Raw genomic sequence first — 24,847 nt, forward strand, 5'->3', positions numbered from 1 at the left:
ATCTCAATCGAAAATCTTATCCTTAATATCCTCAGCTAATATACTACCCTTCGTCATAACAGCTTCAATCAGCAAGTAAAGCATAATTTTGATCACGCACATAATTCTATACTAAAGCTTTAATAAAATTTTGGCAGCATTTCCCCTATACATAGGACTATGCCAAAATAACCAAACACAGCCAATCAAGCCAAAATTCAACCGACAATCAAAATGTATCAACCAAACTCCATTTCGCTTTCTCCTTTGATAAGATTTGAATACTCATAATGAATATTATTACCATTCAAAAATTAAAATATCAAGATACTCCATAAATATGATTGTAACATCTTAATCAATTCCCCTCTTTTAAGTTAAAAAAATAAAATTCAAACATATATATATAATATTAATAATTTGAATATTATTTTTTTTTCGAATTACTATAATCAAAATTTTAATCTTCAAATTTAAATATATAGTAGCTTCTAATCACAACACAATTACCACGTAATCATATAAAAGGCTTAGCAATTCCTCTTCCATTTTTTTTTTATAAAAGCCGATTATATACACATATATATAAATAGTTTAAATTTTTAATTTAAATAACCACACAATCAATATTCCCTACAAATAATTCAAAATCAAGTACCACAATTAGAATATCATAATTAAAATTAATTTGATAATAATCTACTCACACTTATCATTAATCATGTATATAATCGCATAGCCATTCAATCAAGACATAAATCATAGATCAAAATAAAAATAAAGATATTAAATAAGAAGGTTCGAATTTATACCCCTTGAAATCATAAATGCTTGAAAATCACTTGTGGAATTTGTCCTAAATACTCCCCGCACAGTTGATTAAATTTGCAAGGAAAATGTGTGGTGGTTTTGGAATTTTGTAAAATAAAAGAAAGGAAAAGGAAAGAAATGGGAGAGGGGATCTGGGAAGGGAAGAGGGGAGAGAGCCGAGAGGGAGGGAGCAGAGAGGTGAGAGAGAGAGTGGAGTGGTGTGAGGTGTGTGTGTATTTTTTTTTCTTTTTTTTTTTATATACAACTAAGGACACTTGTCCTACATGCATCTCACTACATGGGTGAGTCATCCCCACATTAAATCTGGTTGTGACACTTGTCACTCATGCAAATTCTCAGCTCCCAAAAGATGCCAAGTGTCCTTGGCTCGTGTTTTATCATATTTCGTTTCGTTTTTAACGTAACAATTACGATATGCAATTTATTCGAAAAATCATCTAAAAATCACGAAACATTTACCACAGCTAGATAATATTATTAAAAGCTTATAAATAATTTTTCAAAATTTTTAAATCAATTTTGGATATTTTACAAATTTTGAAAGTTTAATACAAAAATATTTCACCGAAAATCCAATTTTTATCAAAACTAATATTTCAGAATTTTTAAAAGTCTTAAAAATAATTATTAACATTATGGAACCTTAAAACGAATATTTGAAATTATTTTTGTATTTTTCATAATTCATTCGCTAAAATATCAATTTTCTGAAGTTCACAAATAATTATTAAATAATTAAAACAACCACCACAAATGTATTTATCCACACAAACACATACGAGTAACATGTCAAGGTCACATAACATTAAATTTTCACTCTTAACAAATAATCACATAATTATCATTTATTATTTAATAATCTAGCACAAAATTACGAGTCGTTATAATCTGTAACCCCGATGCAAGTCGAACAATATCCTCAAATGATGTCAAATTTAAGAAACTCAAAAAAATTGAGTATTACATTGATATTATCTTAGTGATGTCTTACAACACTTGAACATCTTGTACATGTGCCTTATTTTCAAGACATTGCATTAAAAATTAGTTTCATTAGAAAAATAACATGAGATTTCATTAGATAATATAATACAACAAAGACGAAGAACATAATTAATAAAATTACATTATATTATAACTAGTAAAAAGAATATTGTGCGATCACATAGTTGATAAATAATAGAGTACTTTAAAAAAAATTCTAATATTAAATTTCGATATTGTAAAATGATACTTTATTTCCAACTATATATACAATATTATACATGTTAGAAATATAAAATTTTAATACTAAATTTATATCTGAATTTTTAAATTTAAAACCTCTATTTATATCTGATTTTTTGTTAAAGTTTAGACTTATAATTATTTCTTTTCATAGTCTAATTCGTCAATCAGAGAGAGTGTTGATTTTTTTTATTTAAGCCATATGCAAATCTAAGAGCAACCCCAATGCAAGCTCTCCTTACTCATATTTGGTCTAGGTGGACAAGATTTAGGGGTTAGGATCAAAAATCAGTCCTCCAACGCAACTCCCTATCCCCTAAAAATTTTAGGGAAGAGAAAACTCATCCCCTTATTTGAGGGAGCAAAAACCCAACCCCTATAATGCCACATCATCAATATTACCTATAATATAAAATATATTTACTCCAACTCTACCCCTTCTCACATATATTACCTTAAATATTGAATAAAAACTAATTTTTAATTTATAGATAACAAATATAGATAATACCATTGGAGTAAAACAACTTTTTACTTACCTATATTTTAGGTAACCATTATTTTATTATATTTTAGGTAATCAATATAAGGATTACCGTTGGACATGCTCTAAGCAAACCCAATCATGTACATAACTCATAAGTCACAGGGCCCAGTTATTTTACAGTATCTGCACTCTACAGAGCTGATAGAATAAGAAGAGTTCGACTTTTGACCCGGACCGGAGCCAACCTCAACCCAGCCCAAGGTTCGCTACCCTAGATCAACGCGGTGGCACGGAGTCACAAAGTTGAAAGTTTCATGATTTGTGAAGCTTCTTGAAGCTTTTAGATATCTAAAAGCTGGTAATCAATTATACAATTCTATCTTCGCATCATTCGATTCTTGTTTTTAGATATAAGCAAAGAATGTTCTTTTTGACTTTAAGATATGTTTAGTCACAGCCTTAGTTGAATTTTCGCTAGCGCCTTTTGTCGATCACTTGGTGGAGATGAATGGTTCTCCACCTGTTCCATGTGTAGTTGTTCCACTTTATCAAGCTTCTTGAATAATGAAGAAAATGCTCCAGTAAATATCGAGATTCGAGCCGTAATGACTCCTTTTAAGATAATATTTTTTTCCCTTTTTGTCATTAAATCGACGCCTCTTAAACAGTGCTATGGTGCTTGCTATCGAGACGAATTAGTTGTTAATTTTTTGCGATTTAGGGCGGAGAGGATTGAGAGTGCTTTTCATTTAAGATTGGGATGAAGCATCGTATCGATTGCGTGGTTATTTTGTACTCTTGGCCACTTTAGATTGATTAAATCGAGACATCTAAAAGCTGATATTATATGATAATACTTGCAATTCTATATGTGCACATCCGATACTTGTTTTTTGATATAAGCAAAGGATGTTGTTTTTGACTTTAAGATATCTTTAGCCTTGTCTGGTGGTATTTAAACCGTTTTGGTATTTGCAGATGAGTTCCTACGGTCAGGTGGACCATGCTACTCAGAGTATTCTCCCTGGTTGTTCAGAGGGTGGAAGAAATCTCAGAGGTATAAGAGGTTTATAGCAAGTAGTAGCTCCCTCGCATAATATTTACTTCCTCTATTCCTTTAGGAAACAAAATTAATATTCATATTAACACATGAAATGAGATTGTCAGGACTGAAGTTTATTCTAGCAGTTTCTTTATTTTATTCTATCATGTGTTATAGAAAGCCTTATGGGCACCGAACTTAAGCTCTGGAGCCTTTCCTTATTTATCAGTCCTTTGGTGCTGTGGTACAAATACTTTTTTTTTTCCATGGGGTGAGGTAACTATCAGTCTTGAAGATATTGTGCATTTAGGCCTTAGGGTGTCTGTCGTTTTTAGGTTGCTCTAGTTCAACCCCATGTGATGATGAATGTGTTGATGTTTATAATTGTTTGAGAAGTGAAGTTAAGAGTGTTAAATTTACTAATGCTGGATCTGTGACTCTTCAATGTGGATGGAGTATTTTATGAATAGTGGTAAGGATGTAGAGCATGAAGCATTTCTTGTATTTTGGCTGTGTAAGTTTGTTTTTGTGCGCACTCAGATACTTGTGCAGGATTTGAATGTTTCTGCTCATTTGTCTTAATAGGGTTGCCCTTGCTCCTGTTCTTGCTTGTATTTATAGAGATATGAGGGTGTTACATAATGCAATGGTTAAGCCTGTCGAATTAGGGTCTGGAATTGGTCTGAAGTTCACTATATGGCACTACGATTTAGTGCAGATGTGGGTTTGGGAGAGGTTTGTGGAATTGAGGCCAAAGCCAAATGTCATAGAACGGGGAGACCCTAGATCAGAACGGTGGAATGGAGTCGCAAAGTTTGAAGTTTCACGATTTGTGAAGCTTCTTGAAGCTTTTCGACATCTAAAGCTGGTAATCAATTATATGATAATACTTTCAATTCTATCTTCGCATCATTCAATTCTTGGTTTTAGATATAAGCAAAGAATGTTCTTTTTGACTTTATGATATCTTTAGTCTTATTTAGACCGTTTTGGTATTTGCAGATGAGTTCCCACAGGCTACAGTCAAGTGGATCATGCTCCTCAGAGTATTCTTCTTGGCTGTTGAGATGGTGTAAAATCTCAAAGGTATAAGAGGTTTATAGCTGGTAGTAGCTCGCTCGCATATATTTACATCCTCTCTATTCCTTTAAGAAACAAAACTAATATTCATATTAAGACATGAAATGAGATTGTCAGGATTGAAGTTTATTCTGGCAATGACATTGGGTCAATTAGGGTTCTCCCTTTTTGATGTCGTTGGAAGCTGATTTCCTCTTTCTATTTGGGGTTATAAATTGTATTTTTGTTTTAGGGTTTACTTTTTTGCGCGCTAAAACCGGCCCAATAACATTAATTACGTTGCACTTTTCTTAGCTTCAATAAAGCAAGCTTTTCTAATTGCTTCGTGCCTGGCCGTGCTTTGCACTTCATGGCCTCCAACGCGCGCTTGTTTGAAGTTGGGTCAAGTGTGTAGATATTCCATGATGATTAATTATTTATCTATTTTAAGGGTTCCTTAATTGGAGAAAATGTAGTAATTCTGTTTTTTACAATTATATTGGTGTTATGCCTTGAAAAACCACTATTTAACTGTTGTACACAGGTGCAATGGTGGAGTCAAACTATTTGGCTCGTTTGTAGCTGAACTATTCACGAAATGGTGAGATTTGGATATATCTATAGAGATACATGTTTTCATATCTCAAGCACAGCAAGAAAGCAGAAGGAAAGTTTGCTTGCAGATTTACTAGGAGCTCTTAGAAGGAAAGGTAATCTTTTTTCAAGATATGGAACTCCATGCATATTGTGAAATTGTTGCTGCCCTTGTGATATCTCACATTATGTAGTAAAACAATCAATTTATCAAATTTCAAATACTAGTTCTCCGCATCATTCTATACTTTTTTCTTAAGTTGAGGATCTTTTTGAGCAGCCTATTAAACCTGCAAGGGCTGTTCCAACAACCATCTGACAAGAATGGCAGATGCATTTCGAGCTTAACACAATATGCTTCCATCAAATTATCATAATCAGGCTACTGTCTCCCCACACTAATTAGACAAGATTGACTGCCATCTGCAAAACGGTCACCGGACAGAAAGAAACATGGAAAAAACCTGTGGCGTCCACAGGTAAACCGATCATCATCATCATTATCATTATCATCAGTGTCAAACTTAGAATTTAAGGAATTATAAGCATTCATTTTCTGTGTTGATTGTTTGTATAGTTTTGGTAATCATCCAAGACCACTGATGAAGTCTGTAAAATTATTTTCTTTATATCTCATTCCATCAGAAATTTGATAAGCCAAAGAGTGAGTAGTTTGGGCGAATATGTGAACACTCAGTAGTTTTAGCAATATATTTTTGGATCATATGCTTTTGATGATTTTGATTCGAAGCATAAGCAATTTCAGAACTTAGGATTGTTTAATCTTACTTTTCTTTGAAATCACACTTAATTAATTTAAACTTCATATCTAAATATTGAATGATGGTAGAATGAATATGTAATCTAGAAATTAATAAAATTAAATTCTTGAAACATTCTATATCATTTGTGTAAAACTATGTTTCATGAACAACATAGATTAGGTCAACTTTCCTGCTCTTCATGAACCCTAAGCGAAAATGTGTTCGTCTTTGAGAGAAAAAATCTGACAAATCAATATCAGTTCAGAAATTATTTACGCAATTATAATTAGTAGTATTTATTGAATCCACGTGTTTATGTTGTAATTGCATAAAAATCATTGCCCGAACATCAGTGGATACAGAAAATTATACTTGCATGATACACTAAACCTGGAGAACCACTGTTTAAACAGGATTAATATTGTTGACAACGTGTAGCTGTGACAGTTTAACAAATAGGAAAGCCTGTGAACACTTTAAAACAAGAGAATCATGGACATAGACTTCTTTAGATTTACTAATTATCAGAAGACTTGTGGAATGTATGTTAGTTTTATACTCTAAATTTGGTGGAAGTTCAGAAAAAAGACATGTGATCGAGACGATATTGTGAATGTGGCAATCCCGATAGACTGATCAATTCATGGAATACCACTTGTAGTTGAATAATGAAGAAAATGCTCCGTCAAAGATTGAGGCGTAATGACTCTTTTTAAGGTAATATACTTTTCTTCTTATTTAGTTGATGTCTCTTAAACATTTTTGCCGAAAACTGTGTGACTAAATGTGAAAGAATTATCGAGATGAAGAATTAGTTAATAATACAAATCTAAATTATTTGTGTGGAGGATCTTGATTAATTACTTACCCCAATTGGCAGCACAAAGAATACTCGTACAACAACGTTGGAGTTTGACCAACTCCAGAGTTTTGACTACGATGATACCATCAGTCTCCTTCTAAGCCCCGTCTCTTCAGTTGGTTCTCTTGAATTAGGGGTGGCCTGGTAATTTTGGTAAGTCCTTTTTTTTTTTTAAAATCCCAACTGTATACATTTTTTTCTTCCCGCACGTCGCAGCGCACACATCCCCTAAAGTAAAGAATTGTTTAACAAAGATCTGTCTTGGATCTGCTAGGTTATCATGTGTGTATTTCCATATGATTGTATCATCAACTGGCCAACTTGGATTGGTTCAATTTATACAAAGGCATTCTATATTACTCTACTGCCGTCAGATGGAGATATAAATATTCTTCATTATTATCAAATTACCTTAATGCTTAAACTAGATGATTTAATTATAGCTATCGATCTTTATATATATATTTCAAAATTAAATAACCAATAGTTAATGGCAATGCTTGCATTTCTTCCTCTACATCACCTTATATTTCTTTTTGATATATGCTGAGAATTTTTATTTTGACTTCAGATATCTTCAGCCTTGTCATTTCTAGTATGCAAATGAGTTCTCTGGTAAAACCTACATTGCGGGATACTCTTTCGCTCATTGGGCCTGAGAGGGAGGATGAGCAAGTGAGGCAACATATCATTGAAGACTTGTGAGATGTTTTTTGGACCGTGGAAAGTCTTAGAGGTATTAAGACTTTATAAGAAGCAGTGGCCTGTATGTCCCTAGTTGGATAGTTTATTTTGTACATCCTTGATTTCTGCAAGAAATAGAACTTCTTATTAAGACAAGAAATGAAATTTGTCAGGACTGAAGTTTTTTTATGGAAGTTTATTATTTTAATTCTATGTTGATGTGCTTGACCTTTGTGATGTCTTTTTTCAGACATTACTAACTGGCATAGGCCTGTGTTGCCTCAGAAACATGGATAAAGTAGTATAGGAATTGAAATATTCTCTGATGATTAATATTCAATTATTTTGTTTGTTGCTTAATAAGATGGTGTTCTATCATTTTCAATTGAAATGGTGTTATGCCAACCAGACTTACAGCTAAACTGTTATGCACAGGTGCCATGGTGGAACCATTTGGCTCTTATGTATCTAAGCATTTGACCAGAACATATCTATAGAGATACATAGAGGTCGCATATTTTAAATATTTGGAGAAACTAGAAGGAAAATTTACTAGAAACTGTACTAGAAGCTCTCAGAAGTGAGGGTAACCTGCCTCCTTTTTAGTAATCTGCTTGACAATTGACATATAGGTGTGTTGACTAAATCATTGTGAGATAATTTTTTTAAGGTTGATTTTGCAGGAAAAACTAGAGAGCTCTTTCAGAATTTAGCTGTTAAAAATTCAAATAACTTGACACTGAATATTACTTTCTTTGTTCCATACAGGTTTGAGAACTGCAGCTGTTGAACAAATTGCAAGAACATTTGCTGAGGACAAAAACTGGTTTAAACGGTCTAGGCGGAGAAATGAAAGTTCTCTGATCTGCTCGTTTCATTCTTTGCAAAGGTATTTTTACACATTTTCGGTTAAACTATATATTCTGCTCTACATTCAATTTATCTAATAAAGTGGGATGTTGGTATGATTACTGGTGAACTTTTCTTTCCACAATGAGAACTGGCATTAGCAGCAAGAATGCCGTGATTACAGCCTTAACACGTGATCGCAGCATTAGACCAACCCGAACCTATTCATGGCACAATTTACATTGGCAAAACCGGAAAATGATATGAAACTGACTGTCGAACCTAACATGATCCTGAAATGAGCAGTAAAAAGCACAATATCTTGCACTTTATAATGTATGTGTGCGTGGTGTCTGCAGTGGAAGCAGCAGTAATCAATTTCACTGTAACGAAAAAACTTATGTATATTTATGATCTTTTCAGTTCTCTGACATTGATATGAGGGCCTCAGAACAAGGCATCAATCCTGACTCTGGACAGTACGAAGATATTGGGAGAAGCATGGCATGGCTGCCTCAGACATTAGCACTCTATGTAATCCCACACACACAGACAGATTCCCTTGTGCTGGCGTGTTTCTCATTGCTGGAGACTCTGTAGCTGCTTAATCAATGCATGTTTAGCTCCTTTTTCACTTACAAATTTATTCTTAGGTTGAGGATCCTTTTGAGCAGCCTAATAATACTGCAAGGCCATTACCAACAGCCTTCAGACAGAAACACTGGGGGAAACTATGACGGGAGTCATCCACAGGTCAACAGAGAAGCATCAGCACCATCAGTCGCATCTAACTTAAACTGTAATGAATGACAAACGTTCTAAGAATGCGACTGTCAGCAGACCAGTGCAGCCAATTCAAGCACAACAGATCTGGGGGGCAAAACCCAAGAGCTAAATTCCACGAGGATGGACCTACAGCCTGCCTTCGTATATTAATTATTGATAAAGATAATATTGCTTATTGTTAATCAAGTCTTTATAAATGGTTTGTTGTAAAAATAACATTATAACCATTATGTTTAAAGTCAATGTATATGTTTTACAGTAATAAATTGTGTGTTGGCCTAGCTTTGGAGCCTGTGGTACAGGTAACATTACTGTTGTGAGTGTTTCATATCAGGGGAAATGAATTTTATTTTGCACTAAAATATCCCCTTTTAAAAACAACCACTCACGATCACAATCATTTGGTTGGGTGGTAGGAGAAATTGGGTATGGTTCATACATTTCATTTTAGTGGAGATACATTTCATTCCATCACTCGAATTGATACGTGATAGTCTAACTCTATATCCTTCTTGCCTGATTTGTGATTCCAATTCTATACCAGTCAGAGAACCAACCAATTTTTAGAAATCATATTTTCTGACACTAGCTTATGATTGTCCTTTTACTTATTGTAGGAATTGCATGAGATTGTACTATTCAATTCAAGTGCTGAGACAATCGCATATCCTAACCCTAAATTATCATTAAAAATGATTTTGTCCCACAATTTTGAATAATTCAAATCGCACCTTATTAGTTTAACCCGCGAGAACAGTTTGCACCCCTTCCGTTAAATATACATAATTTTATTCTTTAATGAAATATCATTTTGATATTTTAAAATAATAAAACTATAATTAGATATCTCAAAAGTATGATACTCCCTCCGTTTCAAAATATATGACGCTTTGACTTTTTGCACGTAGTTTAAAATCCTTTGACTATGTACTTATATTTATTATTTTTAAAATTTTATTTTTTTAAATAAAAGTATATAGTCAAAATTTTAAAGTATAAATTCTTTTTAAAAGAAATGATGAATCTAGATACTTGGTCAAAACACTTTGAAATTTGTGTAAAAAGTCGGACAAAGATGGCAGATGCATTTCGAGCTACACACAATATGCTCACATCAAATTATTATAACTAGGCTACCCTTTCCGCTACACTAATTAGACAAGATTGATTGTCACCAGCGAGACGATCTATATTCCGAAACATGCCAGGAAACAACCGGAGTCGCCCACACATGAACCAAGCTTCATCATCACAGTCACAATCACACCAAACTCGGAATTTCAGGAATAATAGAAATTCCAACAATGAAAATATGAACAGACCGGTGCAGACTCCTCATAGTCAAACAAGACAGATTTGGAAGGCAAAACCATCTTAATCGAACTAAAAATTTGTAACAGGTTACATCACTAATCGTATTTGATTCCAGTTGAATAGGTCTAGGAGGATAAACCGAAGTACTTTATCTGGTCTGTTCATGTCATTCTTTGAAAATGTATTTTTACAATTTTTTGATGACGGACTATTTTTAGCCTGCATTCAATTGTTATCTGAAAGTCAGATATTTGGTACAATTAGAACTATTATGGGTAGCAAAAACACCGTGGCAAATCTTCTCTTTCTTGAGAAATAAAATCAAAAGGTGCTGGAGAGTAGTTACAGTAGCAGGATATGCAGCATTATCTGAACTCTTATTTGCTATTACATTGCGCATCATAATATGTGTGTGGGTGCAGTGAAAGCTCAAAAACTGAATTAAAGGTAACAAATTAATATATGTACATTTACTATCTTTGCAGTTCTCTGACATTGATGTGATTGATGTGATGGCCTTAGCACAAGGAATGAATGTTTACTCTGGATGTTGGGAAGATATCGAGATCAACATGGCGTGGCAGCCCAGGACGTTTGCATTCTATGTATGTGATTCCTAACCTTTCTCTCTTTCTGACATTTGCACTCTTATGTGTATGTAATTCTCTTTCTCTAGACATTTAGACTCTATGTATGTAATCTCTCCCTCTCTCTGCCAACATGTTTCTTATTAATGGAATCCTTAATGGCTTAAAGCTTTAATAAATGCATTTCTACCCCCGAATTTAACTTTTTTTGCATTTTTTAATTTTTAGGTTGAGGATCCTTTTGAGCAGCCTGTTAATACTGCAAGGACGGTTACCAACAACCAACTGACAAAGATGGCAGATGAATTTCGAGCTACACACAATATGCTTGCATCAAATTATTATAACCAGGCTACCCTTTCCGCTACACTAATTAGACAAGATCGATTGTCACCAGCAAGACGATTGATATTCTGAAACATGCCAGGAAACAACCGGACTCGCCCACAGGTGAACCAAGCTTCATCATCACAGTCACAATCACACCAAACTCGGAATTCCAGGAATAATAGAAGTTCCAACAATGAAAATATGAACAGACCGGTGCAGACTCCTCATAGTCAAACAAGGCAGATTTGGAAGGCAAAACCATCTTAATCGAACTAAAAATTTATAACATGTTACATCAGTAATCGTATTTGATATCGTATTGTGTGTGGTGGTTGTTTGTATTGTTTTGGTAATTTAACACCACTGACGAAATTGGTAAACATACAAAAAATAATAGTAAGAGCGATTGTTTTTACGCACAAAATTAGATTTATATGATAATTGAATCATTAAAAGAATTATAAATTTAAATCTTCTAAGTAAATTTTAGTTAAGTTTAATATAAGTATAAATTAATCTAAATTAAAATAATAAATATTGTTGAGTCATGTACAAATATAAAAAATGCGAAGAAGATTGATGATTATTAAATATTTTTGATATCGAAAATATATAATTAATGGAAATAAAAATAAATTAGTTAATTATTTATTTGAGGAATTCTGAGACCCGAAGATGAGTTTTAATTAGATAATGAAAAGAGTCTAATCAGATGAGTTAAAATTGGATTATGAAGAAAGTTTGATTAAATTATATTACAAACTAAAAAGTTAGTTAAATTATGATTACCTTGTATGTTGTTAATATTTTGGATAAAATTTAATATAAATTTTTAGGTGTTGCTTCTGATTGATCATAAGATAATTCAACTTTACTTACATTAAATTAAATTTATTTTAAAATTACTTAAAGTAGATATGAAATTCTATTATTATCTAATCAAATTATCATATCATATTATTGTATAATATTCTAACTGGATAGTGAAAAGGAGCCTAATTAGATGAGTTATAGTTAATGAAAATGAAGTGATTAATTATATTATTATATTATATAAAAAAATTGTAATGATTTACTCATGGTTAATATCTTGGTTAAAATTTAATAAAAGCAAAGTTGTAGAATGAACATTATTGGTCTAAAATTTAGGGGTGAACTCTGATTCGTACTAAAATAATTCTTATTTACTGATTGGTTAACTGCATATTGTGGTACAAGGAATGTTGAAAAATTGAATATCACTGATTTAAAATTTAGTAATAACTTCTGATTAATTCTCAAATAAATCCTTTTTTTAGAGTAACTAAGATAGGATATGCCTCCTGGATCAGAGTCTGTCGTGCTTAGGTACGGTTTACCTTGGTTCATGTAGTTTGCAGGCTATTGCGTGAGCTCGTGGGTTTACCCGGTGCGCACCCGAAGGGTAGCGGCTGCGGGTTCCTACGTTAAAAAAAAAAGATAGGAATTGGCAAAATATTGCCAATGTCTATGTGTCATGACATTTTTAGTTGCTAACTTATTAGAGCTCCATGATTGCCAATGAGTTGCTACTCAAAGTTGGCAACTACCTCGTTTAGCTAAAAACAAACTACAGTATTATCCAAAAACTATATTTAACCTTAACCATTTATGTATTTGAAATAGGTAACAATATTCATTTAGGGGAGCACATTGACAATTTTTATAATTGCCAACTATTGGAGTGTATTTTACAAAGAGGGTGCAAATGTGATATGAAGGAGAGATAAAATAAAAAATTAATATATATACCGAGTTGGCAAGACTTAGCAACTATTTTAGCAACCCTTGTCGGAGATGGTTAACTGCCAGTTATGACGGAAAAACGGCATACTGTAGTAGAGTTGGGTGTTATAATAAATGTTTATCCAATTAGAAAAGTTGAATTAGTTTGGGATTAATCAAAGGTCACCCTGTATTTTAGACCAATAATGTTCATTCTTCAACTGGGATTTTAATATATTTTATACTCCTTCCGTCCCACAATACAAGTCTTTTTTATAAGAAATATTTGTCCCATAAACTTGTCAACTTTTAGTCTCCAATGCAATTATATTGACAATATTGCAAAATTACCCTTCTTGAAAATGCATGACAATTAATGAGGGTTGAATAAGAGTCTACATTCATTCATTAATTAGGGGTACAAGTGAGAAAATATTATCTAATTAATGAGTTCTTAATATGCGCAACTTTTACAAAAGAGACTTATATTGTGGGACGGAGGGAGTATAGTTTATGAATATTAATTGATTGTATCTGATTTTGATTTTATCCGGATTCTTTATAAAATATCGCAAAGCTGACTAGAGTCTTTAGGATTTAAGCACAATGTTTCGAAATCTCATGGATTTAGGTGGAATATCAAATATATTAAAATACACACAATCTTAAAAAAAAATCATCATTTTATGAAGTCCAAAAAAAATTCATCACCATTTGAATACAATCAATTTTTAATATTTTTTTTTAAATCCCAATTAAAATACCTTCGAAATTTGAAGTATAATTTAAAATCATGATTAAATACCACCAGTTTTTCTAAATAATTTAAAATCTTAAGTGAATTTCCAAGATTGTGATAATTTTTGAAAATCGGATTTGAATCCCCTCAAATTTAATGTATGAAAAATATCTTTTAAAAATCTCAATTAAATGTACTCCTAATAAATGTGGTAGATGAAAAAAATCTTTAAAAATCTCAATTAATTATACCCCTAATAAATGTGGTGCATAAAAAAATCCCTTTAAATACCCCATATGAATTGGCACCAACCCATGAACATGTCAATTTCCTGAATCCCCAGGAAAGCTCAACCCTAGTTATGATCCACACATGTATTTATCGATTTCGCATATTCATTTTGTCGCCGCCTTGTCAAATTTTCGTTAGTGCATTTTGTCGAACACTCAGTGGAGATGAATGGTTCTCCACCAGTTCCATGTGTAGTTGTTTCACTTTAACAAACTTATTAGATAATGAAGAAAATTTCAGCAAACAAAATAAGAATAATGAAGAAAATGCTCCATTAAATATCAAACACCAAAATAGCTTCCACCCTTCTGTGGGGCTTGTTTTGCTCCCAATCAACTCCAATTCTTCAGGTTGTGAGAATATTTGGAGCTCAAGTCCCAAGAAATTTGAAAGAGAAGTGGGATCTACGAAGCAATCAAGGCCTCAACATATAGTGTTCCAAGGGACAAGATGTTGATCTTGGGTCTTGCTAAGTTTTGGTGTTGTGATACAAACACACTTGTTTTTCCATGGGGTGGGGTAACTATCACTCTTAAAGATATTATGCATTTAGGGTCTTTGTCTGTTTTAGGTTGCTCAATTTCAACTCCCTGTGTTGATGAATGTGTTCATGTTTATAAATGTTTGAGAAGTGAAATTAAGCAAGTTAAATTTGATAGTGGTGGATCTGTGAATCCTTCTACGTGGATGGAGTATTTTATGAATAGTGCTAAGGATGTAAATATGTAATGTTGCTATTCATTTGTCTAGAGGTAATAGGATTGCCTTTGCGCCCGTTGCTTTTGCATGTATTTATGGAAATATTGATTTATAACACGTGTCATCCACGAGTGATTTATAATATTTGTAATTTTATCGTTTATTTCTTAAATCTAATTGAAATACAAATAAATTATACTAACCGATTTTTTTAAAAAGAATATTCAATTATATAAAAGATGATAGGTTTATTTAAAAAGAAAAATTGGTTATATAAGAAGATCCATAATTCGACCGAAGTACTGACCGACCAAAATTTTAATATTTCGACTTTAATAATATAACTATCTTAAAACCCGTGCAAAGCACGGGCGGTTATATTATTTATTATTTTATTGTATATATTTTGGGTTTAAAGAATTTTATTGAAAGTAAAATTGTGATAGAATAATGTGATTAGAAAAACTTTTATTTAACAGTTGAATAAATTCTTAATAGTCAAATCCTTCAAATAGCTAATTTGTAATTAGGTCAAATATATATATTTTTAAATAAGAATGTTAAAATATATATTTTTTACATGTTACTCCCTCCGTTCTTGAATATCCGCCTTTTTGACTTTTTCGCACACATTTTAAGATATTTTGACCACATAGCTAGAAATGTTACTTTCAAATATTTCTTTTTATGAATAAAAGTATTGATATAATATTTTTATTCAGAAAAAAAATCAAAAATAATATTTTTAACTACATAGTCAAAACATTTTAATACGCGTGACAAAAAGTCAAAACGCAGATATTTAAGAACGGAGGGAGTATAGTTTAAGGAAACGCATAAACTCAAATAGAAACAACTCAATTAGCATTTTAATATTTAGTTATTAATATTTAATAATATAGTATAAAATATATTATAAGTTAAAAGGAAGCGTAAACTCAAATACTGATTATAATACTAACATAATTTTTAATGTTTTGATTTAATAGACAATAAAAAATATATATTATAATTTGTTATAAATTAAGGAGGTTCATAGATCGAATATGAAACGGTTTATTAAACTTGATCGACCGACTAACTGAACTTTTCATGTTTCGATTTTAATAGTACAATAATAGATAGTATAATATAGATTTGTAATATTACTTTTAAATTGAGACCATTAGAATATTTAAAAGTAACGTTAATATATTTTGGTCGAAAAATATCACCATTTATTTTTTAATAATTATATATGAATAACATTATATATATATATATACACACACACACACATATTGCATGTGTTAGGACGGACCCAATTTTGTAAAATTGCCGGGGCTGATCAAATTTTTTTTTACCAACGTTGTAAAATTTAATAAGTCGCCCAACGAAATGATGTCTTGACATCCTAATGTTTTCTTTTGTTAGTTTTCATGTACCATTGTATATGAGTGATAAGATTTGTAACCGGATGCAAGTCGAACAAATGATGTCAAATTTAAGATACCCAAAAAAATTGAGTATTGCAATAATATTATCTTAGTGATGTCTTACAACACCTGAACATCTTGTACATGTGTCTTATTTTCAAGACATAGCATTAAAAATTAGTTTCATTAGAAAAATAGCATGAGATTTCAATAGATAATATAATAAAACCAAGACGAAAAACATAATTAATAAAATTACATTATATTATAACTAGTAAAAAGAATATTGTGCGATCACATAGCTGATAAATAATAGAGTACTTTTAAAAAAAATTCTAATATTAAATTTCGATCTTGTAAAATGATACTTTATTTCCAATTATATATACAATATTATACATGTTAGAAATATAAAATTTTAATACTAAATTTATATCTGAATTATTAAATTTAAAACCTCTATTTATATCTGATTTTTTGTTAAAGTTTAAACTTATAATTTTTCCTTTCTATGCGTCTAATTCGCCAATAAGAGAAAGTTTTGATTTTTTCATTTAAACCATATGCAGATCTAGCAAACCCAATCATGTACATAAGTCACAGGGCTCAGTTATTTTATCTACAGGGCTGATAGAATAAGAAGAGTTAGAATTTTGACCCGGACCGGAGCCAACCTCAACCCAGCCCAAGGTTCGCTACCCTAGATCAACACGGTGGCACGGAGTCACAAAGTTGAAAGTTTCACGGTTTGTGAAGCTTCTTGAAGCTTTTAGATATCTAAAAGCTGGTAATCAATTATACAATTCTATCTTCGCATCGTTCGATTCTTGTTTTTAGATATAAGCAAAGAATGTTCTTTTTGACTTTAAGATATGTTTAGTCACAGCCTTAGTCGAATTTTCGCTAGCGCCTCTTGTCGATCACTTGGCGGAGATGAATGGTTCTCCACCTTTTCTATGTGCAGTTGTTCCACTTTATCAAGCTTCTTAAATAATGAAGAAAATGCTCCAGTAAATATCGAGATTCTAGCCGTAATGACTCCTTTTAAGGTAATATTTTTTCCCCCTTTTTGTCATTTAATTGACGCCTCTTAAACAGGGCTATGGTGCTTGCTATCGAGATGAATTAGTTGTTAATTTTTTGCGATTTAGGGCGGAGAGGATTGAGAGTGCTTTTCATTTAAGATTGGGATGAAGCATCGTATCGATTGCGTGGTTATTTTGTACTCTTGGCCACTTTAGATTGATTAAATCAAGACATCTAAAAGCTGATATTATATGATAATACTTGCAATTCTATATGTGCACATCCGATACTTGTTTTTTGATATAAGCAAGTTTTGGTATTTGCATATGAGTTCCTACGGTCAGGTGGACCATGCTCCTCAGAGTATTCTCTCTGGTTGTTCAGAGGGTGAAAGAAATCTCAGAAGTATAAGAGGTTTATAGCAAGTAGTAGCTCCCTCGCATAATATTTACTTCCTCTATTCCTTTAGGAAACAAAATTAATATTCATATTAACACATGAAATGAGATTGTCAGGACTGAAGTTTATTCTAGCAGTTTCTTTATTTTATTCTATCATGTGTTATAAAAAGCCTAATGGGCACCGAACTTAAGCTCTTGAGCCTTTCCTTATTTATCAGTCCTTTGGTGCTGTGGTACAAATACTTTTTTTTTCCATGGGGCGAGGTAACTATCAGTCTTGAAGATATTGTGCATTTAGGGTGTCTGTCGTTTTTAGGTTGCTCTAGTTTAACCCCATGTGATGATGAATGTGTTGATGTTTATAATTGTTTGAGAAGTGAAATTAAGAGTGTTAAATTTACTAATGCTGGATCTGTGACTCTTCAATGTGGATGGAGTATTTTATGAATAGTGGTAAGGATGTAGAGCATGAAGCATTTCTTGTGTTTTGGCTGTGTAAGTTTGTTTTTGTGTGCACTCAGATACTTGTGCAGGATTTGAATGTTGCTGTTCATTTGTCTTAATAGGGTTGCCCTTGCTCCTGTTGCTTGTATTTATAGAGATATGAGGGTGTTACGTAATGCAATGGTTAAGCCTGTCGAATTAGGGTCTGGAATTGGTCTGAAGTTCACTATATGGCACTACGATTTAGTGCAGATGTGGGTTTGGGAGAGGTTTGTGGAATTGAGGCCAAAGCCAAATGTCATAGAACGGGGAGACCCTAGATCAGCACGGTGGAATGGAGTCACAAAGTTGTAAGTTTCACGATTTGTGAAGCTTCTTGAAGCTTTTAGACATATAAAGCTGGTAATCAGTTATATGATAATACTTGCAATTCTATCTTCGCATCATTCAATTCTTGGTTTTAGATATAAGCAAAGAATGTTCTTTTTGACTTTTTGATATCTTTATTCTTATTTAGACCGTTTTGGTATTTGCAGATGAGTTCCTACAGGCTACAGTCAAGTGGATCATGCTCCTCAGAGTATTCTTCTTGGCTGTTGAGATGGTGGAAAATCTCAAAGGTATAAGAGGTTTATAGCTGGTAGTAGCTCGCTCGCATATATTTACATCCTCTCCATTCCTTTAGGAAACAAAATTAATATTCATATTAAGACATGAAATGAGATTGTCAGGGCTGAAGTTTATTCTGGCAATGACATTGGGTCAATTAGGGTTCTCCCTTTTTGATGTCGTTGGAAGCTGATTTCCTCTTTTTATTTGGGGTTATAAATTGTATTTTTGTTTTAGGGTTTACTTTTTTGGGCGCTAGAACCGGCCCAATAACATTAATTACGTTGCACTTTTCTTAGCTTCAATAAAGCAAGCTTTTCTAATTGCTTCGTGCCTGGCCGTGCTTTGCACTTCATGGCCTCCACCGCGTGCTTGTTTGAAGTTGGGCCAAGTTTGTAGATATTCCATGATGATTAATTATTTATCTATTTTAAGCGTTCCTTAATTGGAGAAAATGTAGTAATTCTGTTTGGTACAATTATAATGGTGTTATGCCTTGAAAAACCACTATTTAACTGTTGTACACAGGTGCAATGGTGGAGTCAAACTATTTGGCTCGTTTGTAGCTGAACTATTCACGAAATGGTGAGATTTGGATATATCTATAGAGATACATGTTTTCATATCTCAAGCACAGCAAGAAAGCAGAAGGAAAGTTTGCTTGCAGATTTACTAGGAGCTCTTAGAAGGAAAGGTAATCTTTTTTCAAGATATGGAACTCCATGCATATTGTGAAATTGTTGCTGCCCTTGTGATATCTCACATTATTTAGTAAAACAATCAATTTATCAAATTCCAAATACTAGTTCTCCGTATCATCCTATACTTTTTTCTTAAGTTGAGGATCTTTTTGAGCAGCCTGTTAAACCTGCACGGGCTGTTGCCAACAACCATCTGACAAGAATGGCAGATGCATTTCGAGCTTAACACAATATGCTTCCATCAAATTATCATAATCATGCTACTGTCTCCCCACACTAATTAGACAAGATCGACTGCCATCTGCAAAACGGTCACCGGACAGGAAGAAACATGGAAAAAACCGGTGGCGTCCACAGGTAAACCGATCATCATCATCATTATTATCAGTGTCAAACTCAGAATTTAAGGAATAATAAGCATTCATTTTCTGTGTTGATTGTTTGTATAGTTTTGGTAAGCATCCAAGACCAAAGATGAAGTCTGTAAAATTATTTTCTTTATATCTCATTCCATCAGAAATTTGATAAGCCAAAGAGTGAGTAGTTTGGGCGAATATGTGAACACGCAGTAGTTTTAGCAATATATTTTTGGATCATATGCTTTTGATAATTTTGATTCGAAGCATAAGTGATTTCAGAATTTAGGATTGTTTAATCTTACTTTCCTTTGAAATCACACTTAATTAATTTAAACTTCATATCTAAATATTGAATGATGGTAGAATGAATATGTAATCTAGAAATTAAGAAAATTAAATTCTTGAAACATTCTATATCATTTGTGTAACACTATGTTTCATGAACAACATAGATTAGGTCAACTTTCCTGCTCTTCATGAACCCTAAGCGAAAATGTGTTCGTCTTTGAGAGAAAAAATCTGACAAATCAATATCAGTTCAGAAATTATTTACGCAATTATAATTAGTAGTATTTATTGAATCCGCGTGTTTATGTTGTAATTGCATAATAATCATTGACCGAACATCAGCGGATACAGAAAATTAGACTTGCATGATACACTAAACCTGGAGAACCACTGTTTAAACAGGATTAATATTGTTGACAATGTGTAGCTGTGACGGTTTAACAAATAGGAAAGCTTGTGAACACTTTAAAACAAGAGAATCATGGACAAAAGACTTCTTTAGATTTACTAATTATCAGAAGACTTGTGGAATGTATGTTAGTTTTATACTCCAAATTTGGTGGAAGTTCAGAAAAAAGACATGTGATTGAGACGATATTTTGAATGTGGCAATCCCGATAGACTGATCAATTCATGGAATACTACTTAGTTAAATAATGAAGAAAATGCTCCGTCAAAGATTGAGGCGTAATGACTCTTTTTAAGGTAATATACTTTTCTTCTTAAGTCTCTTAAACATTTTTGCCGAAAACTGTGTGACTAAATGTGAAAGAATTATCGAGATGAAGAATTAGTTAATAATACAAATCTAAATTATTTGTGTGGAGGATCTTGATTAATTACTTACCCCAATTGGCAGCACAAGGAATACTCGTACAACAACGTTGGAGTTTGACCAACTCCAGAGTTTTGACTACGATGATACCATCAGTCTCCTTCTATGCCCCGTCTTCAGTTGGTTCTCTTTAATTAGGGGTGGCCTGGTAATTTTGGTAAGTCCTTTTTTTTTTTTTTAAATCCCAACTGTATACATTTTTTTCTTCCCGCATGTCGCAGCGCACGCATCCCCCAAATTAAAGAATTGTTTAACAAAGATCTGTCTTGGATCTGCTAGGTTATCATGTGTGTATTTCCATATGATTGTATCATCAACTGGCCAACTTGGATTGGTTCAATTTATACAAAGGCATTCTATATTACTCTACTGCCGTCAAATGGAGATATAAAGATTCTTCATTATTATCAAATTACCTTAATGCTTAAACTAGATAATTCAGTTATAGCTATCGATCTTTATATATATATTTCAAAATTAAATAACCAATAGTTAATGGCAATGCTTGCATTTCTTCCTCTACATCACCTTATATTTCTTTTTGATATATGCTGAGAATTTTCATTTTGACTTAAGATATCTTCAGCCTTGTCATTTCTAGTATGCAAATGAGTTCTCTGGTAAAACCTACGTTGCGGGATACTCTTTTGCTCATTGGACCTGAGAGGGAGGATGAGCAAGTGAGGCAACATATCATTGAAGACTAGTGAGATGTTTTTTGGACCGTGGAAAGTCTTAGAGGTATTAAGACTTTATAAGAAGCAGTGGTCTGTATGTCCCTAGTTGGATAGTTTATTTTGTACATCCTTGATTTCTGCAAGAAATAGAACTTCTTATTAAGACAAGAAATGAAATTTGTCAGGACTGAAGTTTTTTATGGAAGTTTATTATTTTAATTCTATGTTGATGCTCGTGACCTTTGTGATGTCCTTTTTCAGACATTACTAACTGGCATAGGCCTGTGTTGCCTCAGAAACATGGATAAAGTAGTATAGGAATTGAAATATTCTCTGATGATTAATATTCAGTTATTTTGTTTGTTGCTTAATAAGATGGTGTTCTATCATTTTCAATTGAAATGGTGTTATGCCAACCAGAACTTACAGCTAAACTGTTCTGCACAGGTGCCATGGTGGAACCATTTGGCTCTTATGTATCTAAGCATTTGACCAGAACATATCTATAGAGATACATAGAGGTCGCATATTTTAACTATTTGGAGAAACCAGAAGGAAAATTTACTAGAAACTGTACTAGAAGCTCTCAGAAGTGAGGGTACCTGCCTCCTTTTTAGTAATCTGCTTGACAATTGACATATAGGTGTGTTGACTAAATCATTGTGAGATAATTTATTTAAGGTTGATTTTTCAGGAAAAACTAGAGACCTCTTTCAGAATTTAGCTGTTAAAAATTCAAATAACTTGACACTGAATAGTACTTTCTTTGTTCCATACAGGTTTGAGAACTGCAGCTGTTGAACAAATTGCAAGAACATTTGCTGCAGACAAAAACTGGTTTAAACGGTCTAGGCGGAGAAATGAAAGTTCTCTGATCTGCTCGTTTCATTCTTTGCAAAGGTATTTTTACACATTTTCGGTTAAACTATATATTCTGCTCTACATTCAATTTATCTAATAAAGTGGGATGTTGGTATGACTACTGGTGAACTTTCTTCCCACAATGAGAACTCTGTAGCTGCTTAATCAATGCATGTTTAGCTCCTTTTTCACTTCTTACAAATTTATTCTTAGGTTGAGGATCCTTTTGAGCAGCCTAATAATACTGCAAGGCCTATTACCAACAACCTTCAGACAGAAACACTGGGGGAAACTATGACGGGAGTCATCCACAGGTCAACAGAGAAGCATCAGCACCATCACAGTCGCATCTAACTTAATATGTAATGAATGATAAACGTTCTAACATTGCGACTGTCAGCAGACCAGTGCAGACAATTCAAGCACAACAGATCTGGAGGGCAAAACCCAAGAGCTAAATTCCACGAGGATGGACCTACAGCCTGCCTTCGTATATTAATTATTGATAAAGATAATATTGCTTATTGTTAATCAAGTCTTTATAAATGGTTTGTTGTAAAAATAACATTATAACCATTATGTTTAAAGTCAATGTAAATGTTTTACAGTAATAAATTGTGTGTTGGCCTAGCTTTGGAGCCTGTGGTACAGGTAACATTACTGTTGTGAGTGTTTCATATCAGGGGAAATGAATTTTATTTTGCACTAAAATATCCCCTTTAAAAAAGAACCACTCACGATCACAATCATTTGGTTGGGTGGTATGAGAAATTGGGTATGGTTAGTTCATACACAATCATTTGGTTGGGTGGTATGAGAAATTGGGTATGGTTAGTTCATACATTTCATTTTAGTGGAGATACATTTCATTCCATCACTCGAATAGATAGGTGATAGTCTAACTCTATATCCCTCTGGCCTGATTTGTGATTCCAATTCTATACCAGTCAGAGAACCAACCAATTTTTAGGAGTCATATTTTCTGACACTAGCTTATGATTGTCCTTTTAGTTATTGTAGGAATTGCATGAGATTGTACTATTCAATTTAAGTGCTGAGACAATTGCATATACTAACCCTAAATTATCATTCAAAAATGATTTTGTCCCACAATTTTGAATAATTCAAATCGCACCTTATAAGTTTAACCCGCGAGAAGTTTGCACCCCTTCCGTTAAATATACATAATTGATTTCTTTAATGAAATATCATTTTGATATTTTAAAATAATAAAACTATAATTAGATATCTCAAAAGTATGATACTCCCTCCGTTTCAAAATATATGACGCTTTGACTTTTTGCACGTAATTTAAAATCCTTTGACCATGTACTTATATTTATTATTTTTAAAATTTTATTTTTTAAGTAAAAGTATATAGTCAAAATTTTAAAGTATAAACTCTTTTTAAAAGAAATGATGAATCTAGATACTTGGTCAAAACACTTTGAAATGTGTGTAAAAAGTCTGACAAAGATGACAGATGTATTTCGAGCTACACACAATATGCTTACATCAAATTATTATAACCAGGCTACCCTTTCCGCTACACTAATTAGACAAGATCGATTGTCACCAGCGAGACGATCTATATTCCGAAACATGCCAGGAAACAACCGGAGTCGCCCACAGGTGAACCAAGCTTCATCATCACAGTCACAATCACACCAAACTCTAGAAGTTCCAACAATGAAAATATGAAGAGACCGGTGCAGACTCCTCATAGTCAAACAAGGCAGATTTGGAATGCAAAACCATCTTAATCGAACTAGAAATTTGTAAGAGGTTACATCACTAATCGTATTTGATATCGTATTGTGTGAGGTGGTTGTTTGTATTGTTTTGGTAATTTAACACCACTGACGAAATCGGTAACATAAAAAAAATAATAGTAAGAGCGATTGTTTTTACGCACAAAATTAGATTTATATGATAATTGAATCATTAAAAGAATTATAAATTTAAATCTTCTAAGTAAATTTTAGTTAAGTTTAATATAAGTATAAATTAATCAAAATTAAAATAATAAATATTGTTGAGTCATGCACAAATATAAAAAATGCGACGAAGATTGATGATTATTAAATAATTTTGATATCGAAAATATATAATTAATGGAAATAAAAATAAATTAGTTAATTATTTATTTGAGGAATTCTGAGACCCGAAGATGAGTTCTAATTAGATAATGAAAAGGAGTCTAATAAGATGAGTTATAATTGGATTATGAAGAAAGTTTGATTCAATTATATTATAAACTAAAAAGTTAGTTAAATTATGATTAACTTGTATGTGGTTAATATTTTGGATAAAATTTAATATGAATTTTTAGGTGTTGCTTCTATTGATCATAAGATAATTCAA

At 32.5% G+C, this 24,847-nt stretch overlaps 1 protein-coding gene and 1 long non-coding RNA gene across 30 annotated transcripts in view; both read left to right on the forward strand.

Annotated features, from left to right (window-relative positions):
* Nucleotides 1–2,741: 2,741 nt before the first annotated feature.
* On the forward strand, nt 2,742–23,113 carry LOC108209370 (uncharacterized). Of its 20 annotated transcripts, none has more exons than XM_064087640.1 (12): nt 2,742–2,882; nt 3,503–3,581; nt 4,152–4,434; nt 18,690–18,773; nt 19,291–19,456; nt 19,621–19,820; nt 20,760–20,815; nt 20,970–21,102; nt 21,522–21,686; nt 22,070–22,265; nt 22,402–22,522; nt 22,697–23,113. In XM_064087640.1, the coding sequence occupies exons 3-5, from the start codon at nt 4,192–4,194 to the stop codon at nt 19,330–19,332; spliced, it is 369 nt and encodes a 122-aa protein (XP_063943710.1). In that variant the 5' UTR covers nt 2,742–2,882; nt 3,503–3,581; nt 4,152–4,191; the 3' UTR covers nt 19,333–19,456; nt 19,621–19,820; nt 20,760–20,815; nt 20,970–21,102; nt 21,522–21,686; nt 22,070–22,265; nt 22,402–22,522; nt 22,697–23,113. The 20 variants fall into 20 exon arrangements, 16 of the variants coding, with proteins under 16 accessions (XP_063943710.1, XP_063943714.1, XP_063943718.1 ...); XM_064087644.1 differs by lacking the exons at nt 18,690–18,773; nt 19,291–19,456; nt 19,621–19,820; ... (4 more) ...; nt 22,402–22,522; nt 22,697–23,113 and adding exons at nt 4,569–4,652; nt 5,170–5,335; nt 5,500–5,698; ... (4 more) ...; nt 8,298–8,418; nt 8,802–9,445; XM_064087648.1 differs by lacking the exons at nt 18,690–18,773; nt 19,291–19,456; nt 19,621–19,820; ... (4 more) ...; nt 22,402–22,522; nt 22,697–23,113 and adding exons at nt 4,569–4,652; nt 5,170–5,335; nt 5,500–5,698; ... (4 more) ...; nt 8,298–8,418; nt 8,802–9,445.
* LOC108209373 (uncharacterized) overlaps nt 2,878–24,847 on the forward strand; it is a 52,506-nt gene continuing 30,536 nt past the window's right edge. For all 10 annotated transcript variants that reach the window (XR_010288938.1, XR_010288935.1, XR_010288936.1 and 7 more), the window contains exon 1: nt 2,878–2,969. This is a non-coding gene — a long non-coding RNA (uncharacterized LOC108209373). The remainder of the gene's footprint in view (nt 2,970–24,847) is intronic.

This window comes from Daucus carota, chromosome 2 (assembly GCF_001625215.2).
Source record: "Daucus carota subsp. sativus chromosome 2, DH1 v3.0, whole genome shotgun sequence".
NCBI lineage: Eukaryota > Viridiplantae > Streptophyta > Magnoliopsida > Apiales > Apiaceae > Daucus > Daucus carota.

Excerpts from the sequence above, each read along its gene's own strand:
- LOC108209370 (XM_064087636.1), top strand. The coding sequence starts at position 4,192 with ATGAGGGTGTTACATAATGCAATGGTTAAGCCTGTCGAATTAGGGTCT. Across the intron at positions 4,435-18,689 it reads CTTTTCGACATCTAAAGCTG|ATGAGTTCCTACAGGCTACA; the intron begins GTAATCAATTAT and ends TGGTATTTGCAG. Across the intron at positions 18,774-19,290 it reads GATGGTGGAAAATCTCAAAG|GTGCAATGGTGGAGTCAAAC; the intron begins GTATAAGAGGTT and ends TGTTGTACACAG.